This window comes from Leptonychotes weddellii, chromosome 16 (genome assembly GCF_054177405.1).
Source record: "Leptonychotes weddellii isolate Sample4059 chromosome 16, ASM5417740v2, whole genome shotgun sequence".
Classification (NCBI taxonomy): domain Eukaryota; kingdom Metazoa; phylum Chordata; class Mammalia; order Carnivora; family Phocidae; genus Leptonychotes; species Leptonychotes weddellii.
Window position 1 is genome coordinate 12,004,740 of NC_138384.1, and position 14,723 is coordinate 12,019,462.

The 14,723-nt window shown below is 63.1% G+C and overlaps 1 protein-coding gene across 1 annotated transcript; it reads right to left on the reverse strand.

Annotated features, from left to right (window-relative positions):
* Positions 1 to 808: 808 nt before the first annotated feature.
* On the reverse strand, positions 809 to 10,843 carry LOC102749511 (protein VAC14 homolog). The gene is made up of 5 exons (XM_081806372.1): positions 10,635 to 10,843; positions 9,159 to 9,277; positions 7,832 to 7,911; positions 5,965 to 6,115; positions 809 to 1,429 (listed from the first exon to the last, which is right to left on the reverse strand). The coding sequence occupies exons 1-5, from the start codon at positions 10,764 to 10,766 to the stop codon at positions 1,267 to 1,269; spliced, it is 645 nt and encodes a 214-aa protein (XP_081662498.1). The 5' UTR covers positions 10,767 to 10,843; the 3' UTR covers positions 809 to 1,266.
* Positions 10,844 to 14,723: the final 3,880 nt, after the last annotated feature.

A 14,723-nucleotide genomic window follows, 5' to 3' on the forward strand; every position in this document is an offset into this window, starting at 1 on the left:
GGCCGGGCTCTTTTGGGGTGTCGTGACCCAGTCGGGCAACCTGCTTACTCGGCAGTGGGGGCCGGCGTCAGACCAGCTGGGCAGAGGTGGGCTGCCGTCCGCAGTCCCCGACGCCTGGGTACACGTGTGTGGGGACGCACGCGTGTTCACGTGGACGACCGGCGTGCACAGCCTGTCGTCCTGGAGACTCCAGGGAGGGAAACCCACCCTCCCCGAGCGATGCGGGGCCCTGGGGAAACGCTCACACGAACTCATTCTCCCCCACTCCCGGGGCCATCATGAGAACCACCTGGGAGCTCATTAGGCCAGTCAGAGGCTTCCCAAAGCCTGGAGTCAGGTGGACTCTGGCCTACCGGTGTGTTAATGAGGCTTATTTAGCCAAATCAAGGCGGGCACCTAGGACACCTCTTCTGTCCCTGCGCTGGTCTGGGCCTTCCCCTTCCATTTCCAGCTATGTGCAGCCTGCAGCGAGTGCCCTTTCATTCAGAAACTCAAGGTTTGGTTCATCTGTTCAATGGGGATATGGCCCATTACCCTGGGGATATCTGGGTCGAAAAGTCAGATTAGGTGCCTGGGAAGGTAGGGTTCCGGGTTTCAGGCCAGGCCAGTGCTTGGCAGTCTCCAGGAAGGGGTGGGTCCTAGCAGTGAGAGCTGGGACCCAGAACACACCCTTCAGGGGACTGTGCAGGGACCAGCCTCTCCAGGGGCAGCCAGCCCTCCCTGGGGCCGCCACGAGCAGCGCTCCAGGACGGGCCACAGGGTCCCGGAGCAGCTGTGGGCATCAGGCAGGCAGAGAGCAGGTGCGGTGGAGGGTTTTCCGTCATTTCTTTATTGGGGCAGGGGGCGTGTCATTCACACGGACTTCCGTGCTGGCCCCTGTCCGCAGACAGGTACATGTACTCCTATGTACGCGCGTCAGCACAGAGCGGAGCTCTGGTGGGCCCGAGAGCACAAGCTCTTCGACAAGAGGGTATCAGAAAGAGACCGGTTCCAGAGAGTGGGTGGTGTCTGGGGCTTTGGCCCCACCCTGGTGGGAAGCCAGCTCTGTCTGAAGGCCAGGGTGCAGCTGACAGCACTGGGGGCCCAGGGGGGGGGCTGGGCTATGAGAAGAGCTTGGGTGGACGGCCTCTGTGCCCCCACCCCGCGCTGGTGGCCAGGCCCAGCCCCTGCCCTCGAGGCAGGTCTTTGAGCTCCTCAGGGAGGGGGCCTGAAGACCCTGAATGCTCCATGGGGCCACTCCTTGGGCCCTTCTCCATGCCAGGCCTGTCAGAGGACAACCCTCCGGTCCAGGTGATCCCCGCGCCCGCTCCGCTGGTGCCTCACTTCCAGGTGCTTCTTCTGGACCTTCTCGAAGTGCTGCAGCAGCTCTGCGTAGTCGATGCTGGGGGAATCTGCTTTTTGTGACTTGGGGGCTGCCGGCGGACTGTCTCTGGGGAAGGAAGGGCTCAGCATCAGTCTCGGCACACACGGGAGGGAGCTGGGGGGCAGGCGGCACCAGGCATAGGAGGGCAGGGGGTCAGGGCAGGCCCACAGGCTCACGGAGCTCAACCTTGGGGAGTCTGTCTGCCTCAGGCCCGGTACCCCTGGCCCAACGGTCAGCCCCAAAGTAGGGGAGCCCCGAGAACATCCCCTCCCCGTCAGTGGCTGGGACCAGTCAACACTGCTGCTTGGACATGGTCTTCAGTCTTTGGGCTGGCGATGGGGCCCACGGCAGGCATCGCATCGGGAAGCATTTCCTGTTTACGACTGGCTCCCTTTGGGGTGAAAGCCAGGGCTAGCAGCCAGCCAGGAAGCCAGCTGGGGCCTGGAACAGGGTCCAGGGAGAAGGGGGAGGAGGCAGCCTGGCCCTTTCTCTGGGGCAGGACTGCAGACAACAGGGATTGTCTACTGCTGAAGAGTCTCTCCTGGGCCTTCAGCTTGTCAGGACATTGAATTTTGAGTGCTGGGGTCCAGGTGGGGTCATTCCCTGCCCCTGGGGAAGGAGAGCTGGTTTCACCACCGGGCATGCTGACGGTTCCTTTAATTCCTGTTGTTACCACTCCCCAGCTGCTCTGTACAGCTGCACAGGTTGTGCCCGACGCTCCCGAGTTGTGCAGGGTAGTAGCCCTGCTCAGCTTGCCCCAGGGACTAGATCCCCTGGGGCCCTGCCCTGTTTCTAACCGCCCCTCCAGAGAATCTCATGAAAGTCTGCTCCTCTCTGCTGAACCTCACTGGCTTAGGAAACAGATCTGCGTGGGCTGGAGAAGTATTTGCTTCTAGCCCCTGAGGCCTCGTGGCCCTGGGAAGGGGGTCCCATGAAGGCTGTGGGCTGTTCATGAGAATCCTTGGACCCCCTGAGTTCATGGAGAGACCCCAGTGGAGAGCACAACAGCTGAGCACAGGAGCTAGACAAGCGTGGATCCAACTGTAATACGACCACTTCCTAGCCATTTGAGCTTGGACCCGTGGCTGTTTCCTTATCTGTAAAGAGGGACCGCCACAGGAGCCGCCCCATGGGGTGGTTGTGAGGATTCCTTCAGATTCAACACGCCAGAGCTTAGCCTGTGCCCAGCCCCAGCCTGAGGGGCAGCCACGGTGGCTACAACTCTGTCCCTCTGAGGCGAGACCAGCCAGGGCCCAGCAGCTCGAGGCCTGCCCCTACATCCGTGGCTCAGTCCACTTTGCGGGAAGCGATGGAAACCCTCACCAGTGAGCTTGGCCCCTGAGAGGCATCTCTGACCAGCCACCTGGCTGCTGGGGCAGGACCAGGGGCGGTGGGAACCCTTCCGGTGGTCAGGATGGAGCTGGAGCTCGGAGGCGGCCCCCTGCACCCCTACTCAGTGTGTTCCCTTCCTGCTGAAGATGCACCACCGGAAGGCACCTTGCACGGTGGCTTGGCCGTTGGCTTTCCTGGGCCAGGAGCCAAGTGGGGCCGGCTCTAGGAGGGCCAGACTGGGGGCAGCATTCTGAACTCCGGCCGCGGTATTCAGCTCCCCTGGGAACGGGGAAGGGGCCTCCCTGTCACAGTAGCTCTGTGGTCCAGATGCCACCACCCTGAGAGAGTAACCTGGGCTTCTGGGGACGCCGAGGGACACCCTACAGCTTAGAGCTCTAGCCAGGGAGCGGCCAAGTGCTGCCCTGGGGCAGCGGGCCGAGATGCGGGAGAGACCTGTGGGCCCGGATACGCGCGCCCAGACAGGACACTGCAGTACGTCGCTGGGCGTGCGTGGGTCTCTGTACGCTGTGGCCCTCGACACAAATGGCAGGCCAGGCGTTAGGTCCCGAGTAGCCCCGAGATGAGGGGTGTCTGTGGAGACGCCAGCAGCGGCAGCAAGCCCGGGCGATCTGCACGGGACGTGGCTCAGGGAGTGTGTGGGGGCGGGGAGGAGTGGCCACACCTTGCACTCTCTGGGGCCTTCAGTGGCTCGGCCTCCCCCTGGACCCCTCCTGGCCTGAAGTCTTTCGAGTGGGGAGGAGCGTGCCCCCCCCGACCCAGCATGCAGGCCGGGGCTCCTCTTGCTGCTCCAGCCCTTCATGTTCTGTTTACGACACCCCACAGGCAGTCCGTGGCTGGGGGACACCCCACCAGCAGCAGAGATGGGATTCCAGAACCCGAAGCCGGCCCTCTCTGCTGCCGCCCCACCCGTGCACCTGTCACCAGCGTTTGCTTCAGAGGATCCCTCCTGCCTCACAGAGATGGTGTCTGGGGAGTGGCGTGGAAGCCTGAGCGGGGCCAGGGTCTCCTAGGCCTGCTGGCGCCTGAAGCACATGGAATGAGGGATGGGTGAGGGGTGCAGACCCCCCCCCCAGCTGTTCCCAGCTTGCAGGCCTGTTAGGCAGGCAACCCAAAGCTGTCTTCCAGCTGCCTGCCCCTCCCAGGGCTGAGACTGTCCCCATCTCCCTCTCCAGGGCGTGAGCTGTCCCTCTGTGCCCAAGCTTGCAATCTGACCCCTCCCCCAGCTGTTCCTGGGGCCCCATCCCCACCCAATGTCTCCCTGCCCCTATCTGTGCCGGCTCTTCCTGAGTCCCTGCAAAGCTGGGCACCCGGGGCCTTGAAGGCTGGGGAGAGCCTCAAGCATCCATTTAGCCCAAAGGCTCATTTACTAATGAAGAAATCGAGAGCCAAGGGAGGGATCTGAGGTCACAGAGCAAATCCTTAGCTGAGCTTGGACCAGATCCTAGTCCAGGCCTGTGACCTGCTCACTGACCTGAGAACCCAGAGGTCTCAACCCCTTGGCCCAAGACTCCCTTGACTCTGACCATAGGAAGCTCAGGGAGATAATGTATGGGGATTAACATAAGAATAAAAAAAAAAAAAAAGGAAGCTCAGGGAGAACCCTTTTTCCTCAACTTCCCTCTACAAACTTGTACCTGGGCCTGGAGCCTGCAGGAGCTTTACATCCACGCCCCCCACCCGCCAAGGAGACGTCTTGGGCAGAGCTCTGGCAGGGGGATGGCCCTTAGCAGCGCAGGGTCTGTGGCCTGGCCCAGAGGCCTCCTTCAAGAAGGCAGGCTGGTTGGGGGTGGGGGTGGGGACCAGAACCAAAGGTCACAGGGAAGCAGCCCTTCCTGCCTCCTCCTCCTCACTTCTCCAGCTGCACCTTTCCTCCTAATTGCCTGCCAGGGTGACCCTAACACCCACTGGACACTGGCAAGGCTGGTGCAGAGGCCAGGCCAGGGAGGCTACGGTGTGGCTTCAGGGCCTCTGAGTCCCAGAAGCCGGAGGTATTCTGGCTAAGGGAATCCAAGGGCAAGCCCAACTCCCTGCTCCCCTGAGGACTACCTGGGCATCACTATGAGCAGCTGGGACAGTGCCTAGCTCTGCCGCTGAGAGCACTGCTGTCTGGGAAGAGGGGTGGAGTAGGCAGGAGCCGGGCCTTGGCCTGGGGGCCACACCTGCTGGGGGCTCCAGCCCCTCCAGCCAGCCTAGGGTAGACAACCTGTCAGGTGGCCCCCACCCAGCCTCTGGAGAGGCCAAGCCGGATGGGAGGGGTGGTGGGAGCCTAAACCCAGTGCTATGGAGGGCACAGGGGCTTGGGTCCGGGGCCTTGAGCGTCAGGCAGGCCCATTTCAAGTCCTGCCTGCATCAGTCCCAAGGGCCCAAGCCCGAGGCCCTTCGCGGGAGTGAGGTGCCAGGCCTGCCAAGTGGCTCCAACAGCCTGGGAGGGAATTCTAGACACACAGGGCATCTGATGCAAGCTGGGTGCGCTCCATTCAGCGTAAATCTTCTCAGTGGCTCTGCTTGTTTCCATGGCGACCTGACAAGTGAAATTTTCCATCTCGGATGCCAAATGCCTGTGGATGAGGCAAAGCCTCCAAGGGTTACCAAATATAGACACAGCCCAACAGGCTCTGGGGGCCGGGCCAGCAGTGGGTTTGGGGTGGGAGCCTGGCTGGACCCCCCCTCCCCCACCACCCCGCCCCGGGGCCGCAGCCCTCCTGCCCGGAGGCTGCCATGCTGGGACTCGTGGTGGAGGTGTGCCCGGGACCTGCTCTTCCCACGGGCAGGACTCAAGCAGGGTAGCCATGGATGCACCCTGCCTCTCGCCCGACCCGGGACGGGCTTGGGAAGGTCCCAGTGAGCCTGGGGTCTCTCTGAGGCCCAGGTTGGAACCTCTGCCATAGACGGAGGGGAGGGCCACCTGAGGCCTGGCTCTCACGCCTATCTGTGCGGTACTGGGCGCCGTCTCTGACCTAGGACGTGACTCCTCCTCCACCTCTGCCCGCGGTTTCTCTCCAGGGGCATCCGTCTGGGTGACTGTGGCAATGCCCTCTTATTTTTGACTAACTCAACCCCGACTGCTTGCGGAAGCCATCGCTAGGCCCCGCCACCTTGTAAACACTCCCAGAAGCCCCCGACCCGGTGCGCCGCGACGCCCGAGGGCCAGTGGTGGTGGGGCGGGCCCGTGTCCGCAGTGCCAGAGGGACGTGATTCCGAGGCGAGGGAGACCCCTCCGGGCAGCCCCGCCCCCCGGAGGCACTCACCCGGCCTGGAGCAGCTCGGGCTTGGGCACGCACTGCAGCCGGTGCGAGAGCAGCTGGAAGGCGCTGCACTGCGGCAGCAGCATGAGCAGGCCGTAGAGGGCCTTGATCAGGTACGGGTTGTTCCTCACGTCCAGGAGCTGCAGGCGCAGATCTGCGGGAGGGCGGAGGCCAGAGGGCAGGGGTCAGCACCCCCCCACCCCGCCAGCGGCGCCTCAGCTGTCCCCGCGACATCAGGCCTCTTTCCTGCTGCCTGTCTGTCCTGAGAGGGCCCTCGGCCTGACGCGCGCCAGGCTGCTGCCGGGCCCCGAGCTCCTAGGCTCACCGCAGCCTGCTAAGGAGGGGGCCCCGGGGCCTGGAGCGTAACAGACCCCCCCGGGCTGCTCGGCACGTGCCAGCATGAGAGGGCTAGAAACAGGGTGAGCGGGCGGGAAAGACGGGCTCAGGACAGCTTTCAGGGAGCGCGGGATGGAAGAGCACTTGTGTGCGGGGCTGCACACACGCCAAGCTCAGGGGCGTTGGTAGGGGCTTTCGGAAAGCCACCTCAGATACCCAGCTGTGTCAGCAGCCCCCTGGATGGGAGAGGCGCCCCTGGGCCTGCCCAGCACCTGTCCCAATTCAACAGGCCCCCGCTTCCCTCCTCCGAGCCCCTCTGGGAGTCACTGGCTCTGGCCTTCTGGAGAACGTGCCACAAACGTCCGGAGAGGCCACGTGACCCCGGCAGCAGCAGCCGTGCGGGGGTCTGGGCTGAAGCTGGAGCCACAGCAGCAGGGCACCCCCCTGCCCCCCAAACCCTCTTCTTGCCCCAGGGGGGAGGAGCCACCAGTGGAGACCTGCGCAGTCCTCCGTGGGCCTGGCCACTCCAGCAGCAGCGTGGGCCTGTTCCAGTCCAGTCCCCACTCTGGGCCCCAAGGGGGGGCCAGGCAAGCCAGGAGTGGGATGGGTGCTGAGCAGGACCGGGGTGAATCTGCTGCGGTCACCCCCACAAAGCCCTGGGCCTAGTCAGTGGGCGCCTGTGGCTTCTCCAGGGTCAGGCTGGATCTGACCTCAGGAGAGGGTGTGCCTGGCTGCCCCAGGAGGCCCTTGGGGAAGTGAGAGGTCAGGCCAGGGGACCACGTGGGACAGGCTTCCATGCACTGTGCTGGGAACAGGGTCTCCCTCCTGGGCCTCTAACACCGTGGAGCCTGGCTGCGTGCAGAGGCTCGGGCGGGTCAGAGGTGCTGCCAGAGAGCAGGGGGCCAGGCCGACCAGCTGGGCAGGAAGGAGGCCACCGGCAGGGCTGCCTCCCTGCTTCCCGACCTTACTGTAAGCGCCGGAGTTTTATTCAGCCGGCTGCCTGCTCTGGAGAGCAAGCACTGCAGGTGCGGAGGCGCCAAGAGCTGTGCTCGCCCCAGCCCGCGGCCACTTCTGCACATTCAGCCTGGATGTTACGATCCAGCAACTCCTGCCCAGCTGCTCCCGCAAACGCCAACTCTGCCTTGCAGAGACAGGAGGCCGTGGCTCCCGGGCACAGAGAAGCCCCTGCAGGTGGGCCCACGGGGCCCCACAGCTTCTGAGAGCCCGGGCTTGCAGGGGGGCTGGAAACAGCTCTGGGCCGGTTGCTCTGGTCCCCCTGGCAGGGATGTTACTCACCTTCGGGGGGGGGGGGGTTTGCCACCCACCGGCCTGTGTCCACGAGACCCACCTTTGGGCGTCCGTCTTGATGCCACCCATCCCAGTCCCACTGGACTGGACCCCTCAGCCCTGTCATTCCCAGCCTTCCGTTCTTGACGTTCTAGGAAACACCCCCGGGGTGTGTGTGTGTGTGTGTGTGTGCGCTCCCTGCCCCCTCCCAGAGGCAGGGTAGAATGGCCGGAAGCTGGGCTCTTACATGTGAAGATGGGGCACTCGATCAGCTGCACAAGTTTATCCACCTCTGTGAGGAAATCCACCGTGACCTCCAGGTCCCCGCTGGGTGGGTGGTCAAGGAAAGTCTGACCCCTGGGCCACGACAGCCCGTCTCTGTGGGGGGCCTCTGTTGGGGTGGGGGCAACCGGGGAGCTGGGACCCAGGGGCTGGGAACACGTGTTCTTCCCCCCGGGGCCCTGGCTTCAGAAGCAGAACCTGCTCTGGCTAGGCACGAAGGTACACAGAGGACATCAGCCTATCTGCCTCTTCGCCTCTCTGTCCCTCTAAACGAAAAATGGCACAGGTGTCCCCGTGCGGGGCACTCCGCTTCTGCTCCGGGGCTCTCTCCTCTGCGCCCTCCTGGCTCTGAAAGGCTCTTATCTCAGCCCTGCAGCCTGGGGGCGGGGGGAGGGGGAAGGGAGCAGGGGGAGGCTGAGCCGGAAAGGTCCCGGTTCCTGCCTGGGTGGACACCTGTCAGGAGGGCCAAGGTCAGGGCTTCGGCAAGTGTGTGTGTGTGCCGAGGAAAGCAAATCTAGGTTGTAGAAGAAGAGCAGGCACCTCTCAGGGAGCGAGGCAAGGCTACACTGAGCCTCCACAGAGGAACCTCAGGGCCCCTCTCTCCTTACCCCCAACTCCTGGTCCCATCGGGAAAGGAGGCTCATTTTGCATCCTAAGTAGCTCTTTGATCCAGGGTCACATGCCAGGCATTCACAGAGGAAGCTGGTTTGCTTCAGTGTTCTAAGGACTGTGACCAATCAGCCCCTGGATGCCTTTCACAGGCCCTGAGGCGTGCTGTGGGTCTTGTCTCTGGCTCAGGCCTCTCACCCCGCCTGCTTCTCCCCTCTGTCACTGCCAACCTGGGCTCCCTCTGGCTCTGTGGCCCCACAAGGTCCCTGAGCTCCTCACCAGCAATGCTGCGAACACCAGAGCTCAAGCCCGCAGGCCTCACACCTAGGTCCACCCACTGCAGTCCATGTGCCTTCCCGATTCCCGGGGCCTCTCCCTGCCCCCGCTCTGGGGCACCCTGACCTACATGGCCCCATCAGCACCCCTCAGCCTCGATCCCTGGCTTACAAGGTTCCGCCAGGGCAGCTCCCCGCCCCGAGATCCAGATGACCCTGTCTGCTGCCAACAGCACCTCTCCAATACACACCTCTCGGCGCCCTCCAAGGTCCTGAGGTCACGGGGCCTGGAGGCCGAGCAGGGGGATGGGGCGGGAGTGTGGCAGTTGGGCCCACCACCTGGGCGGAAAGGGAGCACTCGCCCCCCCCCCGCTCCACTGTCCCTCAGCGGCTGGACGGGAAGGATACAACTTCTGGATGAGGTCATAGGCGTGCCGGTAGTTCTGGGTGAGGAAGCACAGGGACACCGTTGTGACGGGGTTGTGGCACCAGGAGCGGTACAGGCAGCAGAAGAGGTTCTGGCTCTCCTGATGGGGAAGAGGTATGAGCAGTTGACACAGCCCCCACTCCTTCCCACGCGGGATCCACAAGGGGCCTGAGCTCCAGGGGCCCTTGCGGGGTGCTGGGGGGCCAGCTCAGCACCCGGGGCTGTGTTTGGCAGCCCCGCTGGGCACAAGCCGTCACAAAGGAAACGCTGACAGCTCCTCAGACCCTGTCATCACCCCCAGTCCCACAGAGCCACGTGGTGGTGGCTGTGAGGGCCTGGTCAGGCGTGAGCCTATCCTCGGCAACCGTAATCGTCCTCTCCAGAACGCCCGTGGTCCCGGAGCCCGTGGGGCTGGGAGGGCGGGGCTCTGGGCAGGGAGGAGGCTCCCTCAGGGCTTGGGCTCTCCCCGGCCAGCATCCTGTCTCATTCTGAGACGCCACAGCTCCTCCCTCCTCGGCAGCCCACCTGGTGCTCAGGAACCCGCCCAGGAGCTGAGCCCACACCCAGGGAGCCCATGCCCTGAGGAAAATTCTTAAGTCCTCTGCGACTGTCTGGGAAGAACCACAGGAAGAAGGCGGAGGTGTGGCCTGGATCAGTCTGAGCTGCCTGGCCCCAGATGCCCTGAAGCAGGCTGGGATGTCCTTGAGACTCCCTGAGAGAGAGCAGAGGCAGGGTCTGAGCGGGGGAGATCACAGCCCACATTGGGGAATGAAACCACCACCACTTCCAGAGGCCCTCGGAAGCTCGGCCCTTGACTGGTGTCCCCCCATAGCAGGATGGCAGAACAGTGAGCAGCCCCCTGCTCTCTCTGACCAGCCCCACTGGGTCCTTATCCAGAGCCTGGGCCAGGCAGCACTGTGACACCCTGGCTTAGGACACCCTGGCCTTGTGAGACAAATGTGTTCAACTGACCGAGGGAAAGGCCAGGGCCGAGGAGAAGGGTAGGGACAGCAATAATCCCTGACGTCTGGCAACATTACACCCCAGAAGCCTGACTCACACAGGGCGGCATGGCCCAGCAGGCGTGAGCCACTCGGTCCCAGAAGCCAATCCGCTCGGTGTGCGGGTGGGGGGTGGGGTGTCAACAAGTGTAAAATGCATGGACTTCGGTGGCCCAGGGAGGGCACGTGGACCCTGGAGTAGAGTCCAGAGCCTTCCGCGGGCAGAGATCTCCGCAGCGGGTGGCTCCCAGCAAAGCGGCTCCGACTTACTGCCTTGGTTGGCACCGAGCAGCAAGCCAGGGGAGTCCGCAGTTTACACTGGACCCGGACATCTCAGATTCCATCCTGTCTCCCCCCGGGAGCCTCCTGGGGCGAGGGGTGGCCTAGCGCGGCTGTGCGCCCGTGCGTGCGTGCACAGGACCAAACCCGGGGCCCGAGCCCGTGGACGCGGAGTACCAGAGTCTTCAGGTCCTTGAGCTGGTTCCTCAGTTGGAAGAGCTCTGTGGAGGTGAGCAGGATGGTGTTGAGGGTGTGAACCATGGTGGAGGCGAACTTGAGGTCCTCCTCTTGGAGCAGGATGTCTGCCATCGAGTGGAAGATGTTCTCCGCGTTTAGCAGGAGGCAGAGTTGCCTGGAAAGCAGGCGGAGAGGAGGTTACAGAAACCTCTGGGCTTAACCTAGGAAGCCTCTCCCTGGTCTTGCAGTGTCCTGACGAAATCCGCTCCTTCCTGGGTTTGGCCTGGGACCCCAGCTCTCAGGCCTGCGGGGGACGGTGGGGTGCTGCTCACAGCGGGCCTGGCCCCAAGCCTCCCAGCGCTGCTCACTCTGGCCCAGCAACTCTGGAGCACCACAGGCTGGACTGACCTCCCTCCCCTGCCCCAGGCCCCACAGTGGAATTCTTTTTTTTTTTTTTTAAATGTTTTATTTATTTATTCATGAGAGTCAGAGAGAGAGAGAGAGAGAGAGAGAGGCAGAGGCAGAGGGAGAAGCAGGCTCCCCACCTAGCAGGGAGCCCGATGTGGGACTCGATCCCAGGACCCCGGGATCATGACCTGAGCCGAAGGCAGACGCTTAACCATCTGAGCCACCCAGGCGCCCCCCCACAGTGGAATTCTAAAGAAACAGTGGGCCTCTGCCTACCACTGTCGCCACAGAAGCCCCCATCTCCCGCGTGCCACAGCAACGTCCCCCACGTGCCGAGGTACTCCCTACCCCTTCCCGCCTTTACTTTTTTGGATAGAGACGGTCTTCATGTGACAAATAACACACGCACTGGTCATTGACGTACTGTCCCCTGCCCGCCCCCCTGGGCTCAGGAACCTGTGTGTGTCGTTCATAGCTGTGCCGCCCGTGCCTGGCCCACCCCCCCACCCACTGGAGCGCGTGGTGCCTGCTGGCCACAGGGGCTCAGTAGGTGCTTGTGGGATGGACCGCCCCTCTGACAACCCTGAGTTTTATCTCTGCTGTTCACGTAGGGAAGCTCTGGTGCAGTGAGGCAAGGTGACTTGACCGAGGTCACGGGATGAGTTAGGGCCACTTCTTGCCACCACCTCTCCTCTAGGAAGTCCTGCAGGGATAAGGCTTAGGCTTTGTGGAAAGGAGTCTCCATTCTATAAAAAGGAAAACAGGAAATCCAGAGAATGGAGAAAAGCAGATTTTCCAGGGTCCCTGGGCCAAGATGACGTCAACAGTGAGAGGCAGGTCTCAAGGACAGGCTCGGAGGAAGCCTGTTGACCTCCCTCCTCTGCCATGGCGCCCACGGAGGCCCAACCTTGAGGGGACAAGTGGGCCTTCCTGTCGGGAGTCCAGGGATCCCAAGGCTCCTGCAAACTGAGAAGGGCCAAGCCAAGGAGTGGGCAGGTGGGGCCTTCCTGTCGGGGTGTGGCCACTGAGCTACTGACGGTGCTCCGCATCCAGCTCCCCAACCTGCCCCGTCTCCCATCCGGGTGCACGTCTGTCTGCCTGACTCTGCATCTCTGCTCCTGGGAAGTATACAGACTTGGACATGGGCTTGTGGGGACAAAGGTCTAGTGTGCCGGACAACATGAACCACATTTGGAGCCAAGATACTGGACACGTAGCTATCCCGGGTCACTGAACTCGTACTAAACTCTGCATTTATCAGGGTCTGGTTTCCTGCTTCCCCAAGCCATGCCTTGGGGCCAGACAGCAGAAGATTCTTCCCCACCCCCGGCTCCAGAAAAATCCCAGAGCATTTGGTAATAGAGAGGCCAAACCTCGAAGTGCCAACAGTGGGCAGGCCATCCCCAGCCTAGGCCCAGCTGGAACCAGCAGCCTCGGGCAAGAATGCACCAGAGAAGTGGAAACAAGGCTGTTGGGGTGGGGGGTGGGGGGTGAGGCTGGACGGTGGTGTGGGATGGGCTCTGCCATCGCCTGGGTGGCGCCCGGGCTCACCTGTGTGCACCCAGAGCCTGGATCTTCCGACGAGCTGTGTGACCCCAGCGTCTCTGGGCCACAATTTCTTCACCTCCTAATTGGGGATTATAATCCCCTGCATAATGGGGGCTACTCAGAGGAGAGCTGCCACGACTGGGGACAACTCATGGGGGGGTGCACAGTCTATGGCTAACGGGACCCTCCCTGGGTACCCCGGTGGTGCCGTGGGTGGGGGTGACAGCCAGCTCATAGGAGGGAGCTTGGCTTTCTGCAGCGCACAGACAGTACTTTCTGTCCCCTCCTGGGCCTCCCACCCCTGGATAAGCCCTGTCTCCAGGGCCGTGGGATAGAAATGTTCCAGAAGGGCAGGCCAGGGAGGAAGGGGAGCATTCTGACAAATGGTCACAAACGCCCGTCGCCTGCAGCTGCTGCCGTCTCCATGACAGAGGCCAACAGCTGAGGCTCTGCCAGGCAGCTCTCTCCAGGGACCACGGGGCACACGGCCCTGTGGCAGCCAGCGGGCGGGGGCAGTGCTCTCACGTGAGGACAGCTGGGGAAGTGTGGAGGGGTAAGCACAGGGGGTGGTGCCGGTGAGGACAGGCGGGTGCCAAGGCTTCCTGGTGTCCCTCAGAACCCAGTAACACTGATGGCACTACAGAAGGTCAGGGATGGTGGAGTCTTCTAGAAATGCTCTTCTCTCGCCACCAGTGACAGCACACCGTCCTGGCTTTCCCCTCCCTCAGAGACCGCTCCTCCTCTCGTGTTGCGGTTGCCCTGCACACGCGTGCTCTCTCTCTCGTCCGCCTCTCTTGGCGGTCGCGCCTGGTGCCAGGTTTTCAAGGCCATCTCTAGATTGGCGGCTGCCCGACAGGCACTGCAAATTCGGCAGGGCCACGGTACAGCGCTCCGGCTCCCCGCCTTCCCATCTCAGGAAGCAGTGTCACTGTCCCAGCCACCCAGCTGCTCCGCCCAAACCAAGGAAGGAGTCGTCCTCGAACCCCTGGCTTCTCCCTCCAGTGCACCTGCCAGCCCGGCAAGTGGTGGCCATCTCTTCTGGTCAATGCCAAGCCGTCTCCTCACTGGTCTCCCTGCTGCTTCTCTCACCCCTACAATCCACCCTCCCAGTGGACTGCCCACTGGCGCAAGCCCTGAAAAGTGCTCATCAGAACACGCCACCCCCCCGCCCCCGAAGCTTTCCCACGGGATCTAAACAAACCGCAACTCCTCACCATGTCTCTAGGATCTCGCATCTTCTGGTCACTTCTCTCTAACCTCAGCTCTTAGGATTTCTCCTTCACTCACCACATGCTGGCCCCTTGGGCTTTCCTTCCGTTCCTGACCTCTGCCCTGGCCTGGAAAGCTCTCCCGAGGGACCCGCACACGGCCGGCCCCCTCTGGCCATGGAGGTGTGAGCTCCAACCCTGGACCCTGGGGACGCCTCTGTCCAGTGCACATCTCCTGCCACCAGCCCTTGCTAAGGAAAGTCCTGTGTCCTTCTGAGCGTTTCTCACTACCTGGATCATCTGGGTGACAGACTCGTCTACTGGGTCCCCACTGTCTCTCCCTCCAGAACGGGGGCTGCAAGGGGCAGGGCCCTGCCTGTGACCCTCATGAGGAGGGCCTGGCACTGGGTAGCTGCTCACTAACTACTGCTGAACGTCACCGCGTGGAGACACTGGGCAAAGGCACAGATCTATGCCTGCGCCCCGCTCCGGCACACCCCCTTTGCTCACCCCGGGCAGCCCCGGCCTGTTGTGCACGCCTGTCCGCAGAGAGCGGCTTCCCAGATGTTACGCTTCCGCCCTCATCATCCAGGGCCCGGCTGCCCTGCCCAGGGGCCGTGGGAGGCCGGCTTAGCTCAGGAGACCCCTGAACGCGTGCTGTCAGGACATGGGCATGACACGTTGCACTGAGGAGCCGCCCCCAAGCTCCACTAATTAAACCACTGGAAGAGCGGAAGGGAGAGAAGGCAGGAAAGGGCCCCTCAGAGAGGAGCGGCGGTGGGGGGCGCACACCCTCCAGCTGGCCTCAAGCCCCACTGTGCTCTGGACGTTTGCTTCAGCAGGGCGGTCTCCCCCACCCCAGGAGGCTGCTGGGCAGAGGCTGGAGGGGCTGTTCTGCCCCCCACCCCTGCGGCCGGGCCACCCT

Excerpts from the sequence above, each read along its gene's own strand:
- LOC102749511 (XM_081806372.1), bottom strand. The coding sequence starts at position 10,766 with ATGGCAGACATCCTGCTCCAAGAGGAGGACCTCAAGTTCGCCTCCACC. Across the intron at positions 7,912-9,158 it reads TATGACCTCATCCAGAAGTT|CGGGGACCTGGAGGTCACGG; the intron begins GTATCCTTCCCG and ends CCACCCACCCAG. Across the intron at positions 6,116-7,831 it reads CGAGTGCCCCATCTTCACAT|ATCTGCGCCTGCAGCTCCTG; the intron begins GTAAGAGCCCAG and ends GCCCTCCCGCAG.